Source organism: Baudoinia panamericana (assembly GCF_000338955.1).
Source record: "Baudoinia panamericana UAMH 10762 unplaced genomic scaffold BAUCOscaffold_7, whole genome shotgun sequence".
Classification (NCBI taxonomy): domain Eukaryota; kingdom Fungi; phylum Ascomycota; class Dothideomycetes; order Mycosphaerellales; family Teratosphaeriaceae; genus Baudoinia; species Baudoinia panamericana.
Genome location: NW_006911263.1, coordinates 890351 through 911014, shown reverse-complemented (window position 1 = coordinate 911014; position 20664 = coordinate 890351). Strand labels below are relative to the sequence as shown.

General features: G+C 53.7%; 10 protein-coding genes across 10 annotated transcripts; 5 read left to right on the top strand and 5 right to left on the bottom strand.

Annotated features, from left to right (window-relative positions):
* Positions 1 to 202: 202 nt before the first annotated feature.
* BAUCODRAFT_148789 (uncharacterized protein) lies at positions 203 to 1918 on the bottom strand (the record flags this gene model as incomplete). The annotated part of the gene is made up of 4 exons (XM_007679049.1): positions 203 to 937; positions 998 to 1126; positions 1186 to 1646; positions 1777 to 1918. 4 exons carry the CDS (start codon positions 1916 to 1918, stop codon positions 203 to 205), a joined length of 1467 nt encoding a protein of 488 aa, XP_007677239.1.
* Positions 1919 to 2477: 559 nt separating this feature from the next.
* BAUCODRAFT_47953 (uncharacterized protein) lies at positions 2478 to 2907 on the top strand (the record flags this gene model as incomplete). The annotated part of the gene is made up of 2 exons (XM_007678712.1): positions 2478 to 2561; positions 2620 to 2907. Coding segments are annotated over 2 exons (372 nt in total), but the record flags the coding sequence as incomplete, so codon positions are not given.
* Positions 2908 to 3565: 658 nt separating this feature from the next.
* On the bottom strand, positions 3566 to 3793 carry BAUCODRAFT_71685 (uncharacterized protein; the record flags this gene model as incomplete). The annotated part of the gene is made up of 2 exons (XM_007678803.1): positions 3566 to 3658; positions 3710 to 3793. Coding segments are annotated over 2 exons (177 nt in total), but the record flags the coding sequence as incomplete, so codon positions are not given.
* Positions 3794 to 4209: 416 nt separating this feature from the next.
* Positions 4210 to 6499, top strand: BAUCODRAFT_70805 (uncharacterized protein; the record flags this gene model as incomplete). Its single annotated transcript, XM_007678735.1, has 2 exons — positions 4210 to 5649; positions 5699 to 6499. The coding sequence occupies 2 exons, from the start codon at positions 4210 to 4212 to the stop codon at positions 6497 to 6499; spliced, it is 2241 nt and encodes a 746-aa protein (XP_007676925.1).
* A 465-nt stretch (positions 6500 to 6964) lies between these two features.
* BAUCODRAFT_509616 (uncharacterized protein) lies at positions 6965 to 7424 on the bottom strand. Its single transcript, XM_007679048.1, has 2 exons — positions 7386 to 7424; positions 6965 to 7318 (listed from the first exon to the last, which is right to left on the bottom strand). Exon 2 carries the CDS (start codon positions 7206 to 7208, stop codon positions 6987 to 6989), a length of 222 nt encoding a protein of 73 aa, XP_007677238.1. The 5' UTR covers positions 7209 to 7318; positions 7386 to 7424; the 3' UTR covers positions 6965 to 6986.
* A 321-nt stretch (positions 7425 to 7745) lies between these two features.
* On the bottom strand, positions 7746 to 13225 carry BAUCODRAFT_34698 (uncharacterized protein). Its single transcript, XM_007678642.1, has one exon. The coding sequence runs from the start codon at positions 13087 to 13089 to the stop codon at positions 7981 to 7983; it is 5109 nt and encodes a 1702-aa protein (XP_007676832.1). The 5' UTR covers positions 13090 to 13225; the 3' UTR covers positions 7746 to 7980.
* Positions 13226 to 13433: 208 nt separating this feature from the next.
* BAUCODRAFT_509392 (uncharacterized protein) lies at positions 13434 to 14899 on the top strand. The gene is made up of 6 exons (XM_007679047.1): positions 13434 to 13824; positions 13973 to 14045; positions 14105 to 14124; positions 14204 to 14266; positions 14394 to 14465; positions 14516 to 14899. The coding sequence occupies exons 1-6, from the start codon at positions 13778 to 13780 to the stop codon at positions 14787 to 14789; spliced, it is 549 nt and encodes a 182-aa protein (XP_007677237.1). The 5' UTR covers positions 13434 to 13777; the 3' UTR covers positions 14790 to 14899.
* Positions 14900 to 15954: 1055 nt separating this feature from the next.
* Positions 15955 to 16404, top strand: BAUCODRAFT_34691 (uncharacterized protein). The gene has a single exon (XM_007678641.1). The coding sequence runs from the start codon at positions 16082 to 16084 to the stop codon at positions 16289 to 16291; it is 210 nt and encodes a 69-aa protein (XP_007676831.1). The 5' UTR covers positions 15955 to 16081; the 3' UTR covers positions 16292 to 16404.
* Positions 16405 to 16893: 489 nt separating this feature from the next.
* On the bottom strand, positions 16894 to 19004 carry BAUCODRAFT_509456 (uncharacterized protein). The gene is made up of 2 exons (XM_007679046.1): positions 17076 to 19004; positions 16894 to 17004 (listed from the first exon to the last, which is right to left on the bottom strand). The coding sequence occupies exon 1, from the start codon at positions 18997 to 18999 to the stop codon at positions 17158 to 17160; it is 1842 nt and encodes a 613-aa protein (XP_007677236.1). The 5' UTR covers positions 19000 to 19004; the 3' UTR covers positions 16894 to 17004; positions 17076 to 17157.
* A 477-nt stretch (positions 19005 to 19481) lies between these two features.
* Positions 19482 to 20640, top strand: BAUCODRAFT_148782 (uncharacterized protein; the record flags this gene model as incomplete). Its single annotated transcript, XM_007679045.1, has 3 exons — positions 19482 to 19606; positions 19660 to 20237; positions 20312 to 20640. The coding sequence occupies 3 exons, from the start codon at positions 19482 to 19484 to the stop codon at positions 20638 to 20640; spliced, it is 1032 nt and encodes a 343-aa protein (XP_007677235.1).
* Positions 20641 to 20664: the final 24 nt, after the last annotated feature.

Sequence of the window (20664 nt, the reverse complement as noted above, 5' to 3'; positions counted from 1 at the left end):
TTGCTGTGCGCATTTCAGTGGTGCGTGGAGCGTGGAGCGAAGTCGGCGTCTCACTGAAAGACTGTACACTCTTTATAGTCGTCTTACTCGACGTACGGGTAGTGCAAGTGTAACAATGCCGATATGCTCCCACATGCACTGTGTCTAATGAGCCGCCGTGGCGATTGCCTAAGACCCAGATCTACCAACAGTAATCCTACCATTAGCGCAGCACATCAAGCGTGACATCTCGCCCAAGCACAACACCTTTCTCCCCTAATACCACTGACAGATCTTTTTGCTGCTCCGCCGTACCACTGACCGCCCATGCAAGCACGCCTTCTAACGTGTTGGTGCCGGTATCCTCGAGTAACGACCAATGTCCGCAATGCATCAAGCTGAGCACATGACTACTCGTACTCCGTGAAATGCTTACCTCGCCAGTGCGGTACATTTCATGTGTCTTTCCTAGAACGTCGGACGAAGTGAAATAGCCGCTGATGCCGTCTAGAACGATTCTCGGATCTAGTGCGATGTCTTGCAGCCCAAAGATTACCGTAACGGCACATCTGAAGCGTTGACTGTTTCTTCGCGACGGTGCTTCAAACTGCTTCAGCTTCTCAGCAAACACCCATTGGCGACTTGCCAAGCCTTCGCGGTAAAGTCGGATGCGTTGAAGCCAATCCCCTGGCGGTTTACAGCTCGCTCGTGCTAGCACAGAAGGTCCGTAGGACAAGCCCTCTGCGTCATGCGTCGCGCATTCATCGACACTGGGACCGTAGCAGGAGGCTTGACTGATTGCGAGCTCTTGCACCCAGTTCGAGGCTTTGGACGGAACGGGAGATTCTGGGTTCGCGTTGTGCCCATTTAGCCATATCCAGCGCAATTCGTGGTCAATGACTCTTCTAATGAACGGCCACTTGGCTAGCAAGCCCATTGGAAGGTTAAACATGAATATCTGCGGCCTCAGTTAGTTCGTAATTATCGAGTGCTTTCTGTTGCCAGGTGGTCGACCTACGTAGCTCGACTTCAAAAGTTGTGACAACCACGGGCCGCTTTCTCGCCAGGCTGTACGAAATGACAACTTGCGCAGAGCTCGCTGGCATTCCTCAGTCATCTTGCCGGCGTTGGATTTGAAGAGCGGCGCCTTGAACGCACACGGTCAGCTGCGTTGCAAGGTCGCTCTAGCCCAGGCTCGTTACGTACGTATGCCGTGTTGATAGTGACGACTCTCCAGACCAACCCCACAGTCTCAGCCGCAACTCGATAGGCAATCAACCCTCCCCAATCGTGCCCAACGAGGATGCATCTTCCACCACTTGCGCCGTCTTCCAGATAGCGTCGCTTCAGCTCGCTGATCGCTTCGGTGACGGCGTTGAGTACTCCCGTTGCACTGTAAGTGGCAAGGCTATCGCTACCGCCGAAGCCGGGGAGATCGAGAGCCACGAACTGTGTAGCCGTACCATGAGGTTCGGACGGGACAAGGAAGTGGCGGAAGAGGTTCGCCGAGTCCGGGAATCCATGTAGGAAAATGACAAGGCTTTTCTGTGGTTCACGTCTGAAGCTAGAGAGATAGTGAAGTTGTAGACCGCTGTCTAGACAGAGAAATTTATGCTCTAAGCTCGTGGAAGACGTAGACTGTGATAGTGTCCATAGGTCATGCTGCGCTTGGAGGCCATCAGCGACAGTTATGTCGAGAAGGTTGCGATATTCTGAGGTACGAAGAGTCTATAGCATCGTGAAGACGAGGTCGATAAGATGTACGTAACAAATAGGTTGACGTGGGAAGATCCCTACCTTTCCTCAGCCGTTGTAGTGATACAATCGATGTTGTTTGCCATGTCCGGGTGTCAATGAAAGAAAACGCCGTGAACACGCCAAGGGTTGTGAAGCCCAAAATGAACGATATGCCACTATACAGCGCTGAACTAAGCGACATGTTAATCACCTTTACACTGATGTCAGAATGTAACCTCTCGGATGGTGGTGGGCGTGCAGGATGCGTGTTGAAGGGGAAGTTACAGGGCTTGGCACTCCCGAACCCTCCGCTCTCAAGTGCAGAATGAATGGCATTCGAGCATCACGCGACACCATTTCGTAGAATCGCGTAATTTCGTCTTGAGTCGACCATGAGCCGAAGAAGTCTCGTACTGCCGTTGCGATTGGCCAGCGCTGCGAGGGTACAGCAGCCGCAATGGGTCTGCCGAAGATGTCTGGCATCTCAAGCAGCTGCAGTGTTTCAGCCGGAGGGACCAGCTCCCTTACCTGTCGACCCAACAAGCATACAACCAGAGGCTTATGACCCGTCATTGCCAGCGTTGCAGCGTATAGACCCTGCGACCGGCCAGCCGTACAGGCTTAAAAAATCAGACTTCTACCTGAAGAAGCCTTTACCGCAGCGGATACCATCGCAATATCTTCAGCACAGTACGGTCGAATATCTGCACCAGAGTGAAAAGGATCAGCGAGCGCAGACGCAGAAGCATATGAAGATCGTTGGAGTGGTGGTGAGCGCAGGGAAGATGGAGAAGACAGTTAAGGTCCGAGTGCCGGGTCAGCGGTGGGAGAAGAAGATCGGGAAGGTATCCGTTAAACGCATCTCGACCAGTCTGCATGAGATCGCTGACTGATGGTGTCCAGTACTTTGCTGACCACACGAACTACCTTGTCCATGACCCCAACTCTACCCTCGTGGCTGGCGATGTAGTCGAGCTCCATCGTCTCCGCGTGAGCAAGTCGGTACATCACGTCGTGGCGTCCATCGTCTCCGCTTTCGGTACACCAATAGAAGCTCGCGCACCCATACCATCTCCGGACGAGCGTCTGGCCGCATACAAGCAAAAACGTTTCGCCAAGCTCGAACGGCGTTCGCTACGGCAAGAAGCAGCCAAGGGCTCTGCTTCCGCGATCGAAGCCTTAGCGGCCATGGGTCTAGATCCGGGGCATGGTGCGGAAGCGGGCAAAGGCGCGAAGGCCAACGTGCAAACCAAAACGGGCAAGACGAGGCATAGTGGGAAGGGTGCGCTATTGGGTGAGAAGGGACAGAAGTTGCCCAAGGGCGTGTTGCCCGGTGGTAAGCACGAGGTGGGCAAGATCGATGAACGGGCGAAACATAATAAGCAGAAGGCTATGCGGCTGAACGAAAAGGCGGAGGCGAATCGGTCCGAGGCAAGGGAGAAGGTGGCAGAGATGGAGGAGAGAGGCGTTAGTGATGACCCGAAGAGTGGTGTGACGCTGCCGAGAGGACGTGTAGACTGAGGTGGACATTCGACCGCTTGTCGATTCGTTTGCACATTCATATTTCCAGCGCGAGCCATGACCCGCCCACATTCTGAGCCTTTGAGAACGTTCATCACATCCGGACGGCGCAATCCGACCACTGGAAGATCATTCATGGCCATGCTTGAAAGGACGGACCAGAACAACGCATTCTCAGAACAGGGGCTCGAGTTCTAAGGTTGCGGCCTTGGTGTCGCTCCGTCTCGACACGAGCGTGGCACGGTATACCACCGGAGTTCTAAACGGGTATTCAAAGCTTGGTACCATTGCTTGAACCGACAGCGTAGTGTCATGGAGCGTTGGAACTTCATAGTGTAACGGCGGGCCTCGGGACATGTAGTTTTTGCGCCACAAGGCTGAAGATGGCCACAGAACTCATGAAGAGCGCGAGATTGTAGAACTAGATAAACGTCAGTTTGGATTTTCTGAGCATTGCATGGCGCTTCCCTACGGCGTTGCGAGAGTATGCGCTCTCTTCCGCCTCCGTTCGTGCTTCGACGAAGAGGCGGCGAAGGTTGGGGAGGCTGGAAGGCTGCGCATGACGAAGGGTCAGCAATCTGTAAATCTATATAGCGTGGATTTGTGCTGTACCATTAGTCGCTGTTCATGTTGTTGATTGGCTGTGCAAGAACTCTCACATTTGTAGATTGATAAAGGGACGGAAAGACGACTGCACGTGAGGCGCGTCCTGCCAAGAAACAGCCGCTCAGGCTGACTTCGCAACGCTTCATTGACACCACTGTGCCCGTGGAGCATCAACACGTTCTGATATTTGGGTCCACTTTCACACGATCTCCCTGCGAACGCCATCTCACATCACCAACAATTGCGTGGAGAGCAGCATCTGTCTGGACTCACATCTCGCCAAGACTGCAATCAGCAGTGCTCAATACTCGTGCCTTCCAAATGCGGTCATAACACCAGCGCAAGCACCACGAGGGTAGTTCAACAATGGCTGTCAACCGGCTGCGCAGCGTCCTCACGGCGCCTCGCAAGGGCGAGACGTACGAGCTGCGCGCCGGGTTGGTGTCACAGTATGCTTGGGAGCGGAAAGAGTCAATACAGAAGACCATCATGTCAATGACCCTCGGCAAGGACGTATCAGCACTCTTCCCGGACGTCCTGAAGAACATTGCCACACCGGATCTGGATCAGAAGAAGCTGGTGTATCTGTACCTCATGAACTACGCAAAGTCGCACCCCGACCTGTGCATATTGGCCGTCAATACCTTCGTCCAAGACTCAGAGGATCCCAACCCGCTCGTCAGAGCGTTAGCAATTAGAACGATGGGCTGCATTCGAGTGGATAAGATGGTGGACTACATGGAAGAGCCGTTACGGAAGACGCTGAAAGACGAGTCACCGTATGTACGGAAGACGGCAGCGCTGTGCGTGGCGAAGCTCTTCGACTTGAACCCGAGCTTGTGCATTGAGAACGGGTTCCTCGAAACATTGCAGGAGATGCTTGCCGACTCTAACCCGATGGTTGTTGCCAACTGTGTCAGCGCCCTTGCCGAGATCCACGAGACTGCGCCGGAGACGAGAGCCTTGGTCGTCACTAGCTCTATGCTGAAGAGACTGTTGCTGGCTCTCAGTGAGTGCACGGAATGGGGCAGGATTACGATCTTGACCGCTCTAGCAGACTTCCGGCCAACGGACACGAAGGAGGCCGAGCACATCTGCGAGCGTGTGAGCCCGCAATTCCAGCATGTCAATCCGTCCGTCGTCTTGGCCGCCGTCAAGGTCGTGTTCTTGCACATGCAGTACATCGAGAACCAACAATTACACGCGACGTATCTGAAGAAGATGTCACCGCCCCTCGTTACGCTCGTGTCATCACAACCAGAAGTGCAATACGTGGCTTTACGGAACATCGACCTGCTATTACAAAAACAACCGAATATCCTTGAGAAGGAAATGCGAGTCTTCTTCTGCAAGTACAACGACCCGCCGTACCTGAAGCTCACCAAGCTGGAGATTATGGTGCGAATAGCCAGCCCTTCCAACGCCGACCAATTACTGGCTGAGCTGAAGGAGTACGCTCTGGAAGTCGATATGGACTTTGTACGGAGGGCGGTCCGCGCCATCGGTCAAGTGGCAATCAAGATCGAAGAGTCTGCGGAGAAGGCGGTCAATGTGCTGCTGGAGCTAATCAACACGAAGGTCGGCTATGTCGTGCAGGAAGTCATCGTCGTCATCAAAGACATCTTCAGGCGGTATCCGGGTTACGAGGGCATTATTCCGACGTTGTGTCAATGCATTGACGATTTGGACGAGCCCAATGCGCGAGGTAGCTTGATTTGGATCGTTGGCGAGTACGCGGAGAAGATATCGAATGCGGGCGAAATCTTGGCTGGGTTTGTAGAGGGCTTCAATGAGGAGTTCACTCAGGTGCGCAAACTTGAATGTGATAATAGACGGGAATCAGCTGACGTCCCAGCAGACACAACTACAAATTCTTACAGCAGTGGTAAAGCTTTTCTTGAAGCAGCCAGACCAATCGCAAGGTCTTGTACAGAAAGTGCTTCAAGCCGCAACAGCAGAGAACGATAACCCAGATATTCGAGATCGAGCGTACGTCTACTGGCGCTTGCTATCCTCTGACCCACAAATAGCGAAAAATATCGTGCTCTCAGCCCGGCCGCAGATAACATCGACCATCCCTGTGCTGCCAGGACCTTTACTCGACGCTCTGCTTCCGAATCTCTCAACGCTTGCTTCTGTGTACCAAAAGCCGCCCCAGACCTTCCTCGGCAAAGGCAGAAGCAGCGCACTGCAAGCTGCAGCCATCGAAGAGGCTGCAGAGAACGCTCGCGAGAATCCCATCGCTGCAGCTGCCGTTTCCGCCGCAGTGGCAGGAAGCACCACTCAACAGATTCAGAACAACGCTGAGAACCTGCTCGACATTGATTTCGATGGTGCAGCACCCGCGAGCATGCAGAAAGCGCCACTGGCCGGTGATTCTGGGCTTGAGGGATTGGCAGGGACGCCGCAGAGGGTGGCGAGCCCAATGTCTGCCGGTGCTGCGACGAACGGAGGTGGGATGGATGATTTGATGGGTATGTTTGGGAACAGTAATGGTGCACCGCCTAATCCGATGAATGGTGGTGGTGGGAGCGACGACTTGATGAATGGGTTTGCGGGGCTTAGTATGAATGGCGGACAGCCGCCGCCGCCGCCGACTCAGTTGGATGGCAGTGGGGATAGGAAGACGAAGGAGGACCTGTTGGGACTGTTCTGAGGGTGATGTACAGGGTGACGGCCGGCTTGCGGTAACACGTTACAAATCCGAAGCACTACGACAGCGAGGACAGCATCGATCCATCTATCTTCTCATCGCAGAAGGAAAGCTTGCCAGGCCAACAAAACACTCAATCAAGTCATGCGAGGCCGTAGTGGTCGCAAAGCGGCACCACCGAGTTGGACTGCCACGAAGACAACATCATCCTTTGGGCTTTGTCAGTCCAAGACATCAACCGGCAAGCAAACAGAACAGCCCATCAATATTCCAGCTTGCTTGGGGTCCGCTACATAGCAACGCACGACTCGCATGCGTCGCATCCAGCGTCTCTTGAGGTGTCACCATGGCGAAAAAGCAACGGCGTCAAGGAAGTGGTCTTCGGGGTGCGACTGAAGATTCGTCCCCGACGTCGAGTCCGAAAGCGGGATGGTTGTTGCAGCAGTTAGTGTGTTGGAAGAAGTGGTAGGTCTGACAGCGAGGACGTTAGTTAACTCAACGGAAGTGTTTGTTGAGATTTCGGCGACTCCACGAGTGAGATCGAGCGGCGGAGGTTCTTACAATTGCGACGGTGTTTGGCTGCAAGCCATATACCTGCAATGGCTAATATGCTTGCCACGATCACAAACACAAGCTCGAACGTGGTGTCGAGATCCATTGTTCTTTTTCTGTGTGCATCTTGCGAATATGCTCGAAAATCAAAAGTACACATGGGGTGGCCATCTCAATATAATGGTGACGATTCGCAAGTAGTCGCCGCTTTCGTCTCCCAGTTCTTCGCCATTGCCATAAGATAGCACAGCCACGAAGTGCGTCGAGAACCTCGTCGGTGATTGGTTTTGTGGTTAGCCTTCACAGGAACTCATCAACCGCTCCGAGGACTCCTCACCTAGACAAAAGTGCGCAGCTCTCGAGTTAAGTCAGCACTTGATTTTGACCGATGAACGACTCGCAGTCGTGCAGAGGCAAGTTTCCTCGGCCGGTGATTTTCGTCACGGATAGTTCTCCCCACTAGATGCGATGTTGGAAATGCAGATGCTTTGAGTATTGTAGCTTAGCTGAACCCTCCCCCTTTCATATCTGGGAATCCTGCGGGTACGGTCGTCAAAATAGGTGTCAATCTTAGTATTTTCCGAGTCCTCAGAGCTTGCCGTGATGCAAAGATGGACATCGCTGTCACGGTTTGGATATCTCATTCACAGTGATTACTTGCTATACAGATCTCCATGATGAACCAAATTACCGATGCTTGCGGGAGATGCATTCCATGTTATCGGTCCAAGGAGCGTACGGCGTTCGATGTTGTCCTGCATTGTGTTCACCTACACCCCATGCACAAGCGCACGACGCGCCTTGAAACGCTTGCACAGCCAACTGCTCGGGTCAATAACGTTGAACATCGCCTCTCATTTCTTGAGTAGTACCATATTCTATATTCAGCCGCGCCCCAAGTTGCATGTGCTTCGGTGCGTGGCAAGGAAGCCTCAAGGCCCCACGGTGAACTTTAAACGTATCCCCATAGCTGCCAATTCGACATCCAGATACCGCAGCACGCCTGGCACAGCGACCTGCGTCACATCGTCGCCGCCGAACCACTTCTGACCCTTGCGATCTTCCCAACATTGGCTTCGTGGGTCCACATTCGTTGCTCTCCGACTGCATCTCTTACACCTGAATCGACCGCCCTCGCCCATGCGTCTTCGACTGTACTGCCCAGCACTGGGCTGCGTTGACAAAAAACTACCGCAAGCCTTACAGATCCACGCCTTGGTGTAGTCGCTGCAGTTCATCAACCGGTCTTGCAACAAGAAAGCGGTACCGTGGGCCAGCAGAGCGTCACGCTCCATTTCACCAACGCGAATACCGCCGCCTTTCGCTCTGCCTTTGATTGGCTGGCCAGTAAGTGGCGTAACGGGTCCCGTTGTCCGTACTTGAAACTTGTCGTTCACCATGTGCCGAAGACGCTGATAGTAGACGACGCCGACATAGATATCTGCCGCTAGCTCTTCGCCAGTAATACCGGAGTACATGGGCTCGTTGCCATGGTAGTTGTAACCTGCACGCTTGAGTTGATGGCCAAAGTACTCTACCGCGGTCTCGCCCTCCTTGTCTTTGAACTTGAACGGCGTCGAATCTTGCGCCAGGCCATGAAGCGCCCCAGACTTGCCGGCTAGAGATTCCACGAACATGCCGATTGTCATACGAGATGGGAAGGCGTGAGGGTTGATTATGATATCGGGCTGAATCCCACTCTCCGTAAACGGCATGTTGATAGAAGGCCACTTTTGAGAGCAAACGCCCTTCTGACCGTGCCGCGAAGAGAACTTGTCGCCTATGACTGGTGACCGCGGTATGCGGAAGCGGATACTGACAGCTTGACTAGGTGTATTGTCACTTAGCTCACTGCCGATGATCTTGATCTCTTCCACAAACGCTTCCTCGGGCTCTTTGTAGCGGTGCAGATGCGTGATGCCGTCCCGATTGACGTATTCGTTGGCACTTGGATCCCAGGTCACGCTATGCGACGCTGCGATGATATCGCCTTCTTTCACCTTCATGCCAACCGCAGCAAACCCGTCGTCATCAAGAGTGTTCTTCCACTGCGCCTTCATCAACCCACCAGGTGCAAAGCCGAACATCGAAACCACCTTGCTACCTCGGCCGCGGGTTTGCTTGCTATCCTCGCTCAGATCGATCTTCTTAGTCTTGTAGACGGTGCCATGCCCAAAGCCGCGCTCATGCGCGGACTTGTTCAGTATCATAGCATCGTCCATGTCGTAACCGGTATAAGCAATGACAGCCACTACCGCATTGGTTCCGTTCGGGAAATTATCAAGACCATATTCGTTATACAGCGGAGGGCGTACTACAGGGGTCTGACCGGTCTGGAGCCGGTATGTCTTGTTGTCGGTGCGGTACTTGAGTGCTGTTCCCGGCGTACCCATAGTCTGCTTACCCATCTGACAGTTCCCAGTGAAGAACGGCTTCTGCGCTGCATCTATAACCTCCAAAGTCTTGTGGTTGTCGCTGTATTGGACGGTTCGGCGAGCGAGGAAATTGCCGTTGGGTACTGTCAAGCAGTAGACGAAGCCATCGTGGCGAGGGTTGTAATATGGCTGCGGCTGGGGAGCGCTCACAGTGAGTTCGCTATTGGCGAATGTAAAGGAGACGCGCCACGTTGTGGTGTTGGCATTGCTGCCCATGCTCGGCATCCGCTGGCTCTTTTCGTGGTCGACACCAATGTTGACCCTCGTGTCAGCCAACAAGCCCAGCACAGACATGTCGTGCATCAACGGGATCGAGCTGCTGAACACTCGGACGACTCCTCTGTTCATGAGAGGGACAGCCAGCTGCTCTGATTGAACGCTGTCCATTGATAGCTTGATCCTCTTTGCACCGCCGCCACTACAGAGAATCCTGCCACCTTTCGATCGCGCCTTGTATGTTATGCTCCAATCGCCATCGGCAATAGCTATACCTTTGATGATCGCTCGAGCTTGGTCCCGGGCCAGTAAGTATAGCCAAGAATAATACATCCAGCGTCGACGATACCACCAGTCGCCGGTCTTCCACCCGGCAGGTGCTGGTAAGATAGGCTCGTTGTCCGACCTTGACAAGGCTTGGTAATGAGACGCTTGATATGTACGGCACATTGAATCGTCCAGAGGATCATAGGACTGTGGTCCGCGCATCATGGGCAGAAAGAATTGGTACAGACCGCGGTGTTGAATGGTCCAGGTGTGCTCTTCCTGGACGCCAAACACGCATGGCGGTTCGATCACAAAACCAGGGATCTTCGCAGCTAGGCGCTTCAGAAGATCCTCAATGTATGCCGTTGCGTCGGGCTTCCCAGCACAATCACGTATCTCGACATAGTAGCTCTCTTGACCCTGAGTATTGGTAATATGGTTGATCCCACCGTCACCCATAACCAGCCCGACGAATCGACACCAGTCCAGATTGCACGCTTCGTCCCTGGCAAAGCTCCGGGGAAGCCAGGGGCAATCCGGCCACAAGTACATGGCATTGCCATTCTGTCCGACAGTAGGAATCTTATGGTTGAGATGAGTGGTTGTGCCGGCCTTGCGACTCCACTGACCTTTTTCCTTCCCAGTAGCAGTGGTGAGTGCAATTAGCTTGCTGTCCAACATCTGCTGTGTGGTATAGGACTTATAGGTAGTGGGTCGATCTTTGGTGTTAAGATACCAGCGATGACTCTCGTTACAGACAGCGTCCATACCGCCACTCATCAGTCTGTAGAGAGGTCCACCATAAGCGAAACGTGTCGTGGCCTGGACGGCGTTCCATTGCTGAATGCCCGTTCGAAGATCCATCGTCATTACCTGATCTGCGGCCTGGATCGCCGGAAGGGCTTTCCACCCAGCATTGGTGAGCACTTCATGATCAGCAGACAAGCACTGATACATGTTACGCGGCGACTGATTGAAGTCTGGGAACGGCGTCTGATTTGCGACAATTGATAGTATATTCGTTGGGTCGTACTCCACGTGCGTCGAGTCTCCGGAAACAATCTCTGGCTCGGTGCATGCGATGGACATGAAGGGTTGCTCAAATGCGCCGACATAGTCTGTCTTGTCGAGTGGCAGGTACTTGACGGGTCGCAGCATGCGTGCAGGAGATGAAAACATGTACACGCCCGGATACTGTCCGCCGTTCGACGATGGTATGAAACCCACTTCGAGATCCAGAGGAACGCCGTGCGAGCCTTCGACCTTCCAGTATCGCAGTGTGTCACCGATTACCTTCGCTTGTTTTGGTGTACAGAAGCCCAATATCCTGCCGTCAAGCTGCACTACGACGCTGTCGCTCAGAGAGGCTGCGGACGAGCTTACGACGCCCAGCTGTGCGATCAGATGAGGTATGTTGGAGACGTCTGCGCTCTCAGTAGCAACCTTGCACTTATGCGAAAGGTGATTAAGCAGACCGCAAGGCGCACCATCAGGCGTATGGACGGGACACAGGAAGCCCCAGCTTTCCGGCAGCAGCTTCCTGACCGTCGTCGTCTTCAGCTCTGCGAAGAAGCTGCCTCTGTGAACCATGCGAAAGTGACTGATGAAGCGATAGAAGTTAATCTTTTCCGCGACCACCGTGTAGCCCGAGACTTGTTGCAGGTCGAGGCCCGTCGGACTCACTAGATTGCCCGTTGACAGAAAGTAGTCGAGCGCCTGACCTAGGTTCTCATTGGTCTTGCGAAGCACTTTTGACATGAAGTCGCGCTCAAACTCCCGACTGGTGAAAGATGGGTACTGGTTATTGCGACTCCAGTCGCGCAGTTGTGCGCCAATTGAGGTCAACCATTCCTCCAACCGCTCCTTGATAATCATGCCGTAAAGTGCGCCCGGGAGTAGTATCTCTTGGCTTGAGACAGTATCCGGGTTGTCGACCATGCATTCGCCTTCAGCCAGAGCGTAAAGTTTACGAATCATAAACAACAACATTCGAGCTTTGTCCTCGTTGTTAGCTTCTGTTACATCGAAGCAGCCAAGATGCGGCAGCACAATCTTCCGCAGAAACTCCGCTCCAGCACTTTCGTCGCTCATGTCATCAGGCACGCCCAGCACAATTCGGAACTTCGAGCCCAGGTACGCTTTCGTCTGATCTCGGTTGTAGAGCTGGTACGCCTGGTATGTTCGCAGTAACAGTTCGACCCGATCGGTGACAAACTGCTTGGCCTCCAGCCCCTTTGTATCAGCAGGGCCCACGACACCTTCGTAGATTTCGCGGTCGGTCGTTTCGACAAGAGCCTTCAATATCATGACGACCGGGACAAGGTACTCGTTCTTCCGCCACGAGAAGCGGAAAGTGACGTTGCCGTCACTGAGGTAGTGTAACACATTCGTCTGTGATGTCTGGTCTGGCCGCACCGATCGTATCTGAATGCCGTACTTTGTGTATGTCGGCCCTCGATTCTCGAATGAAGGCCGAATTATCGCCATCGGGAAGTTGCGACGGTTGACAATAAGCATCCTGATCAGCTTTTCAATGCCGTTGACAATGAAGTAGCCGCCGAGCTCTTCTGTCTCCTCGCGACAATCGACAAGTTGCTTAGGCGACAAACCTTCGAGATGGCACCGATTCGAGCGGAGCATAATCGGTAGTTGACCGAACTCCCGAACACTCTCCTTCCACTGGCCATCGTTGACTCGATACTCGAATCGGCCTCTGAAGCGGCCCCTATAGGTCACATGCCTTTCTCGACACTCGACAGGGAGGATGTCCCTCTTGCCGAGTTGTTTGTTGTTGGCTGACACGACGCTTCGCTCCAGGAAGACTTCCTTGACGCGGAGCTGCAACCGATTGCGTGGCCTAGCATTGTCGTCAAGTCCTGCGCCGGGCTCGACATCAAGGAAGGTCTTCGTCCCGATATCCCTCAAAGCATGCTGTAGTTGCCCATCTGGCGCAAAGATTGTGTTGAAAGACTCCACGTGTGGCTTTATTGCTTGAGCAAGCGATGGGTACGCTGTCTTCTTGTCGGGAGGCTCCCGGAAAAGCTTGTGTCGCCGTAGTGTATCGTATTCTGTTGTCCACTTCCTGGGTGAAGGCTCGACTCCGTTCATCCTTGGTGGCGCCATTCTGGACAGGCTCTGCTAATGGATATGCGCAATCTACCATCCAGCGGCTACAATTGGTCGCTCAAGATCATGCTGAGACAAAAGAGCTGCCGGCCAGAACTGACAACCAAGGTGGAGAGTTGTGAAGTCCCAAGTACGTGTGTTTGCATTCTCCAAGCGTCTTCGCACTTAAGCCTTCAAAAGTTCGACTAGCTCGGCGAGTCTTTATCGATAGGTGCTAGAGGCTCGGAACTCTCCGCCACCGCCCGCCGCGGCGTTTCGTGCATCTGCACCTCGCTTTGTTACAGCCTTCCCTCCGAAGATCTTGTCTCACCCGCGTGCAGCAACTTCACGGAACGAGCTATCTCAGATTGTGAAACTGGTGCTGCATCGCACAAATATGACCATGTACTGCAAGCACGCACATTGAATCGACCAAATTCTATTACTACAGTTTACATAAACAAACTCTATCTACCTCAGGAAAGTAGCGCAGGCACCGGCGGTAACGGTAGGCCCCGCTTCGAAACGAAAAACCGCACCATCTACGCTCGCGCGGCCGGGTACCCTTGACCAGAGAAGGTCCTTTCGATCCTTGCCTTTCTGCGAGCCTCTTCCGCCTTACAAGCTCGACTGGCCACCATTCTCTGGATACCTCCCGGCGCCAGCAACGTTGGTTCCCGCACTCTTCACGTGGCTATCGAACGCGATGGGCATCCTACAGCGCATTTATGATTGGCTGTTAAGCTTGTTCTGGTATGCGAGTGTTTTCCCTTGACGCTGGCAGTGTGGTCATTTTGTTTCCAGCGCGGTTGTGGTTTACCGCTTCTCCAGTCGACTCGCAAAGCAACGAGGATGGTAGATAAGTTTTACGGCGCTGATGCTTCGCCTTCACGGCATGTAGGAATACGGAGCTCGACATCACCATGATCGGCCTTCAGAATGCTGGCAAGACGTCTTTGCTGCGAGTGTTGGCGGTGAGTGGTTCGGAAAAAGGTGCAGCGGAAGTGTTTCAAGTGCTGACGCTGTGGCACAGGGCGGCGAGTTCACCATCGAGTATGTGCGACTGCGGTGTTTCCGGCCGAGTGCTGGCTGCGAAAGGCCATGGCCAGTAGGTTTGCTGACATGCGACCAGCTCAATACCTACTGTTGGGTTCAACATGAAGCGGGTGCAGAAAGGTCATGTTACACTGAAGTGGTGCGTCCTTGATCATTTGTAATCCTACGTTTCCGTCACTGTCATCGTCAACAACCATGCCCCCCTTGCTGTCGGCGATGACCGAGGGAAACAAGTTGCTGAAAGCGGCGTTACTGACAGCTGGCAGTTGGGATCTAGGAGGCCAGCCTCGATTTCGCTCGATGTGGGAGCGGTACTGCCGAGGCGTAAACGCCATAGTGTATGGTTTCCATTTTGAGATTCAGGGGTGCTGTGCTGATTCCATCAAAGCTTCATCGTTGACTCCGCCGACAGGGAGGCTCTCCCAGTTGCCAAAGAGGAATTGCATATTCTTCTGGAGAAGCCGGCCATGGAAGGTATCCCTCTGCTGGTCCTTGGCAACAAGTCCGACCTACCCGACCATGCAACCGTGGACGAGCTTATTGAGGCGTTGAATCTCAAGACTGTGACGCACCGAGAGGTGAGCTGTTATGGTATCAGCGCGAAAGAAGAGACCAATCTCGATGCTGTTCTGCAATGGCTCATTGCCAGGGCGCAGAAATAGAGGCCCGCCTTCGCATCAAGCGACGTGGGCGATGATGAATACTATCCTCCGCCAACAGTGCGAACGATGAACGGCCGCAAAACGTATCTACGATGTCAGCATGGTTTGCGTGCATAAAAGGGCGAGGGGCGAGGGCGAAGAGCAGCGTGCTGGCTGCGGGCCAGTAATGGCCAAGACGACAGCATTGATGCTTGGATTTCTCTATGCTCTTCCATGCAGTCAGAGCAACATCCGCTGGCCGACGGAAGTTACATGGTAGCTGTGACCTTGTCGTGACGGCGGAAGCTCCTTGCTTGGAGAGTGCAGGATAGCATGGGCGACAGCGACATAGGTCTGGTCACTGAGTGGCAATGATAGGCAGGTGGCTAAGACCGTGACATGCTCCCAAGGTATCATCTTCCAAGGCCTTGGTCCTGACGGGCTTGAAGTGACCATGTCTCTCTTCTACTGCAGCCCATGGGCCTGATGATGGGCGGGAACAAGTATTCGTATTTGCCGTCAAGTCAAACCTGTGCCTGTTCGTCATGAGGACAGCGCGAGAAGCGGAGGAAACGAAAACGAAGAACAGCGCATCTCCTTGTATCAAAATACTGCGCTCGGGCCATTGCCAGCACATCATTGCATACAAACATCTGCACCACGCAACCCAACGCAACGCAATGCATGACCGATATCGCCATACCTTTTCCGGTTAAGGCTCGTCGCGGGCATGATCGCGCTAAGATAGACGCGCCTCTTCTCAAAGTCAATTCATCGATACGGACGAAGAATGCCGGGCCTCTCCTCGTTCCCGTTCTCGCATCACGTTCTCGTAGAACCTTCGATTGCACGTGATCATGGGAAGCTGACGAACGTTGCGCGGCAGTGCAATGCAGCCTGAACGGAGTATGCGAGCCGTGATGAATGGAGTCCAGATCGCAAGGACTCGGCATAGGAGGCGCAGCAAGGCCAAGTGGCGTAAGCTGGCTTGGAAAGTACATGAACCTCGTCATCACTTCAATATTCACACGTCTTCGCGCCTACCGCACTTCCTTCTCCACCATCATCACTTTTGTGATTAGCAAACTCACAGAGACAACTCGTCCAAACCGTGAAGATGGCGGTCCTGGGCATAAGACAGTATGGTACACTAAACGAGCCGTTTGTGGTATGTCGCTAACACCTACCTGAACAGATATTATGGGTATGTTCTCTCGCATGCAGTCGCAATCACTTCAGTCGCATGGACGTCAAGAGTGCTTTGTTTGTTGTTTGGATGCGACAATGCTAACAAGCACTGCGCGCCGACCGAGATGAGGGCACACGAGAGCTCGTGCAAGGTTTCCATGCTGGCAGGACCATACGCTGACAAGATGGATATTGCTAGCAACAATGACAACTGCTACTACAATGCATACGGCCAAGTGGTGTGCAACAACGGCGGATGGTATAGCTGGGGCAGATGGCTCGTTCTTGCTTTGGTGATCATCGGCGCTTTCCTCATCTTCTTCCTCTTCTCGTAAGCATATTCCACATCTTCCGCCAGGCTACGGCATACTGACTGGCCATCGTTAGCTGCGTCTCGGCACGTAGGAGGAGAAGAATGGGCTACCGACCGTACGCCGGCACAGGTTGGGCGCTTGGCCGCACACCCGAAGGTCATGCGCCCGCACAGTACACTGGACGACAGAACGCTCCCAACTCCGGCTACACTGCGCAACCGTACTACAACAACAGCAACGCGCCACCACCCGCCTATGGATCGGCAAACGACTACTACGGCAACCGCGGGAATAATGTTGAGTTGCAAGAGCCACAGCCGGTATATGGATCGACTGGTCGCAAGGCTGGGCAACAGCCTGAGTACGCTCCTCCTGCGGGCCCGCCGCCGGGTAGGTCTGACGGTGTCATTCGATGAGTGTTTAGTCTGCATGATATGATGGGTATGGGAACAGCACGGCACGGCGCTCGAGGCGAGATGGCGCGTGAGGATTGAGACGGCAGGCGAGTATCCTGCGAGGTCCAAAATCTGACGCAGTAATTGCCAGGCCAAGGTCTGATACTAGCAATGTCGCGTGTTCGTCGAATTCACAGCACCATGCGGCTCAGGTGCCACGTTCATTCGCAAACAGCTATCTCTCAAGTGTAACAATTCATTGCAGACCTCGTTCTGGCGCTTTTGCAGATTGAAACCCCTCGGCCACTTGTAGGGTTGCATGCAGGATCGTGCCAGTGACTACTAGCTGCCGTCAGTCAACATAAGAAATAAACCTGCACTCAATACACTAGCACAGGATGTTCGCCTACATGTACTAGGTATAAGTCTGGAATGGCAGCGTCTTGGAAGAGCAAGATTTGAAGACACCGACAACATCCTTTCTTTGGGATCTCAGCCACCCATCAAGCGCTCAACTACTTCCCTAGCCTTCTCCGGTTCGATCGTGCGCTCTTCACCACGTCGAACCATTTGCCCGACGAACCACATCAACTTGCCCTTTTGACCTTTCTCCTTTACCGCCTTGACCATGTCCGGGTTCTCTTCCATAATGACGTTCGCCAGCTCTTCATAATCCTGCTCTGATAAGGGCCGCAATTGCAGGCCCAGCGTCTCGATAAGCTGACTCACGGTAGGCCGAGCATCTGCATTTGCCAAAAGACCATCACTGGGTGCCGGTGCATGGTCGAACAATGTGGCGAGCAACTGCTTCGCCCCTCGCGACGTGATCTGCTTGCTGTGCAAGGCCACTAGAATGTCCGCAAGCTCCGTGGGCGCAATGGTCAATTCCTGCCAGATAGTCTCGGTTGTTGATAGAAGACCACCAAGCTCATGCAGAGTCCAATTCGAAGCAAGACGTCCGAACACGCGTACTCGGTCGTCTCCATCCACGCCGATCTGCGCCATCATACACTCTACGGTGTCCTCGAGGAAATCAACTCTCTCACCACTATCGAGTTCAACAAGAGTCTTAGCATCTTTGGCAGTGAGACCGTAGTTCTCCCGCAAACGGCGCTCTTGTTCATTTGGGAGAGTAGGCAGAGTAGTACGCAGATGATCAACCAGATCCTGACCAATGACCAATGGTTGCAAGTCAGGATCAGGCATGTATCGGTAGTCGACCTCGCCTTCCTTGCCTCTCAGCTTCGTAGTCTCACTTGCACCAAGCGTCCATCCTCTGGTCTCGCCTTCGATCATACCGCCTGCCTCAAGCACACTTATCTGGCGGTCACGCTCGGCTACGACAGCATCCTCCACTGCCTTAAAGGAGGATAGATTCTTGATTTCAGTGCGCTGACCGAGCCCGCGGACTCCGCTGTAGCTTGACCCTGTGCCCTCAGTACCATGTTGCCGAACAGATACGTTAACATCAGCCCTCAACCCGCCGAGCTCCATCCCGGTCACACACGCGCCGACACTTCGTAGAATAGCCTGGATCTTCCGCACAACGGCTGCAGCAGCCTGCGGAGAATGTATGTGAGGCAAAGTGATGATCTCAACAAGTGGCACACCGGCTCTATTCAGATCTACGTGATACGTTGATGGCGGGTGGTGTGTCGTCTTGGCAGTATCTTGCTCCATCTGTATCTGCTTGATGCCAATTACAAGGTGGTCTGCATCGCCAAGATCCGCAGCCGGGACGCCATCTGAAGCCGATAGCTCGAGATGCCCGTCTTTGGCAAATGGACGATAGTACTGCGTGATCTGGTAGCCGTTCGGCTGATCCCAGTGAAAATAATGCTTCCTATCCCACCCACTGACACGCTGTATCTGGCATTCCAGGGCTAGAGCTGCTCTTACGGCAGGGAGCAGGGTCGCGGATTGGAAACGAGGCTGCGTTCCAGGAAGTGCAGCATCGAATGGTGCCACTCTACTGTTGGCAGCATGGCCATTGTCTGCGACATGTGAAGCAGAAGCTCGCGAGAAGAGCTTCTGGTATGTGTTCAACTCCGCGTGGATCTCGATCCCGACTGTAAGCTCCCATTTGTCCAGCCGTGAGTCCCGCTTGAGATTTTTGCTAGCATTGGCTTTGTCTTGGGCCTTCTTGCGCTTGGCCTCATCCTTGAGGTGTTTGCGGAGTGGTATCGCTCCCTGCTGTGGTTTTGGGGCTGTCGTAGATAAGCCACGGGACTGCAACCATTTGGACACGATACAAGCTCGTAACGAGCGTGATACCGGACTATGCAGGCCAGATGCGGACGGTAAATGTGCCTGTCGGAAGGGTAACGCCTGCATGCCAGATAATCTTGTACAGCCAGACACCCTTGGAGATCCACTACATGGAAGCCTTGGGGCCGTTGTGGCCTTAGGCAGCAGCATTACGACTCCAACACTCTCAACGTCTTCCCAATTATACTCTATCTTTCAAACCAAAACGGCGTGGGTTTTGCGCACCGCTCAACGTTCCCCAGCTCGCATGGGTGTGTCCTTCGGTAGGACATGCAGCAGATTCGTTGCTTCGCACCAATTCAACCAATTTGATGCAGGTTTTGGTGCGACTGTACTATGCCGGCGGTCGTTGGAACGTGGTGTGAGTTGCAGTTTCTGGACGCAGACAACTAGAAAACAGCAACTGCCGCAGTGTAGCGACCGTACACAACGCCAGCCTAATAGTGAGGGCCTATTAAGACTACACCCTCGTCCCTTCTTGTAATGACCTGTCTCACGGTGCAATGAGCTTGACGGACAAAGCGTCCTGTGCTTGGCCGCTCAACGATATGAGGGACGATATCGTCGAAAGCCCGCTCAAGCAGGCAGGCAGCGGGACAACAGCCCAGCGCGACCGAAGCGTGACCGCTGGCCCCTCCAAGACTTACCTTGAGATTGTGAGCATGTGCGATGAGTGAGTGCTTTTAGGCGTGTTTACAAAGAACATGCTTTGTCTGATAGATACAGCTTCCCGTATGAGCCTTCTGCCGCATTGTCGTATTACGAGCTGTATCTGCCGAATGACGACTGGCCGCATGGGTATCTGTTGTCAAAGACCGTGCAAAAGATGCCATGGACGGCAGATTTCCATGTCTCCCATAGCCCACAGAAGATGGTGACCGTGCTCGACGCCTCGAATGGGCAGAATACGCCATCCGCTGTGAACACAGCCTTCCAGAAGTTGATCGATCTATGCATTGAGCAAGATTGTTTCCATCTGCTTGGTGGCCGTCACAGTGAGCTCTTCGCCATTCCCGGGGCCAATTACGGAATGCCAGTTTATGTCGAGCGCTTCGCAGCCGCATTGTTTGGCATCACGCAACGGGGGGCTCACATGGTGGCCTACATCAACACTCACGACGAAGGAATGAAGATTTGGGTGTCTAGACGATCTCAGCATATTTACACGTATCCCGGAATGCTAGACACGACCGTAGCTGGTGGCGTCAAGTCCGGCGTGCCGCCACTCCAGACTATCATTGAAGAGTCAGATGAGGAAGCATCACTACCTGCAGCACTGGTACGCGAGAGAGTACGATCGAAAGGTAAGCATTGCGCTGTGCGGATCCTTCTGCCATTGTCTGGGAAATCGCTAACCCTTCTACCCAACAATCTTTAGGCGTGCTTACCCACATGTCCCTCACCGGTAAAGGCTTCCCCGGCGAGCAAGGGCTTGTGGTGCCAGACTATATCTACGTTTACGATATTGAGCTGCCAGGCGACGTCGTACCGAAACCACACGACGACGAAGTCAGCAACTTCTACTGCATGAGCGTAGACAACGTCCAACGTGCCCTGCTGCAGGAAGAGTTCAAGCCAGACTCCGCGGCTGTGCTGATCGACTTCTTGGTTTCGCACAGCATCATTACGCCGGAGACGGACAAAGACTTCGTCGACATCAGCATGCGTCTGCATAGACATCTGCCTTTCCGAACGGGCCCTCCTTGAGGCTGACCACCTCTAGCCACGAGA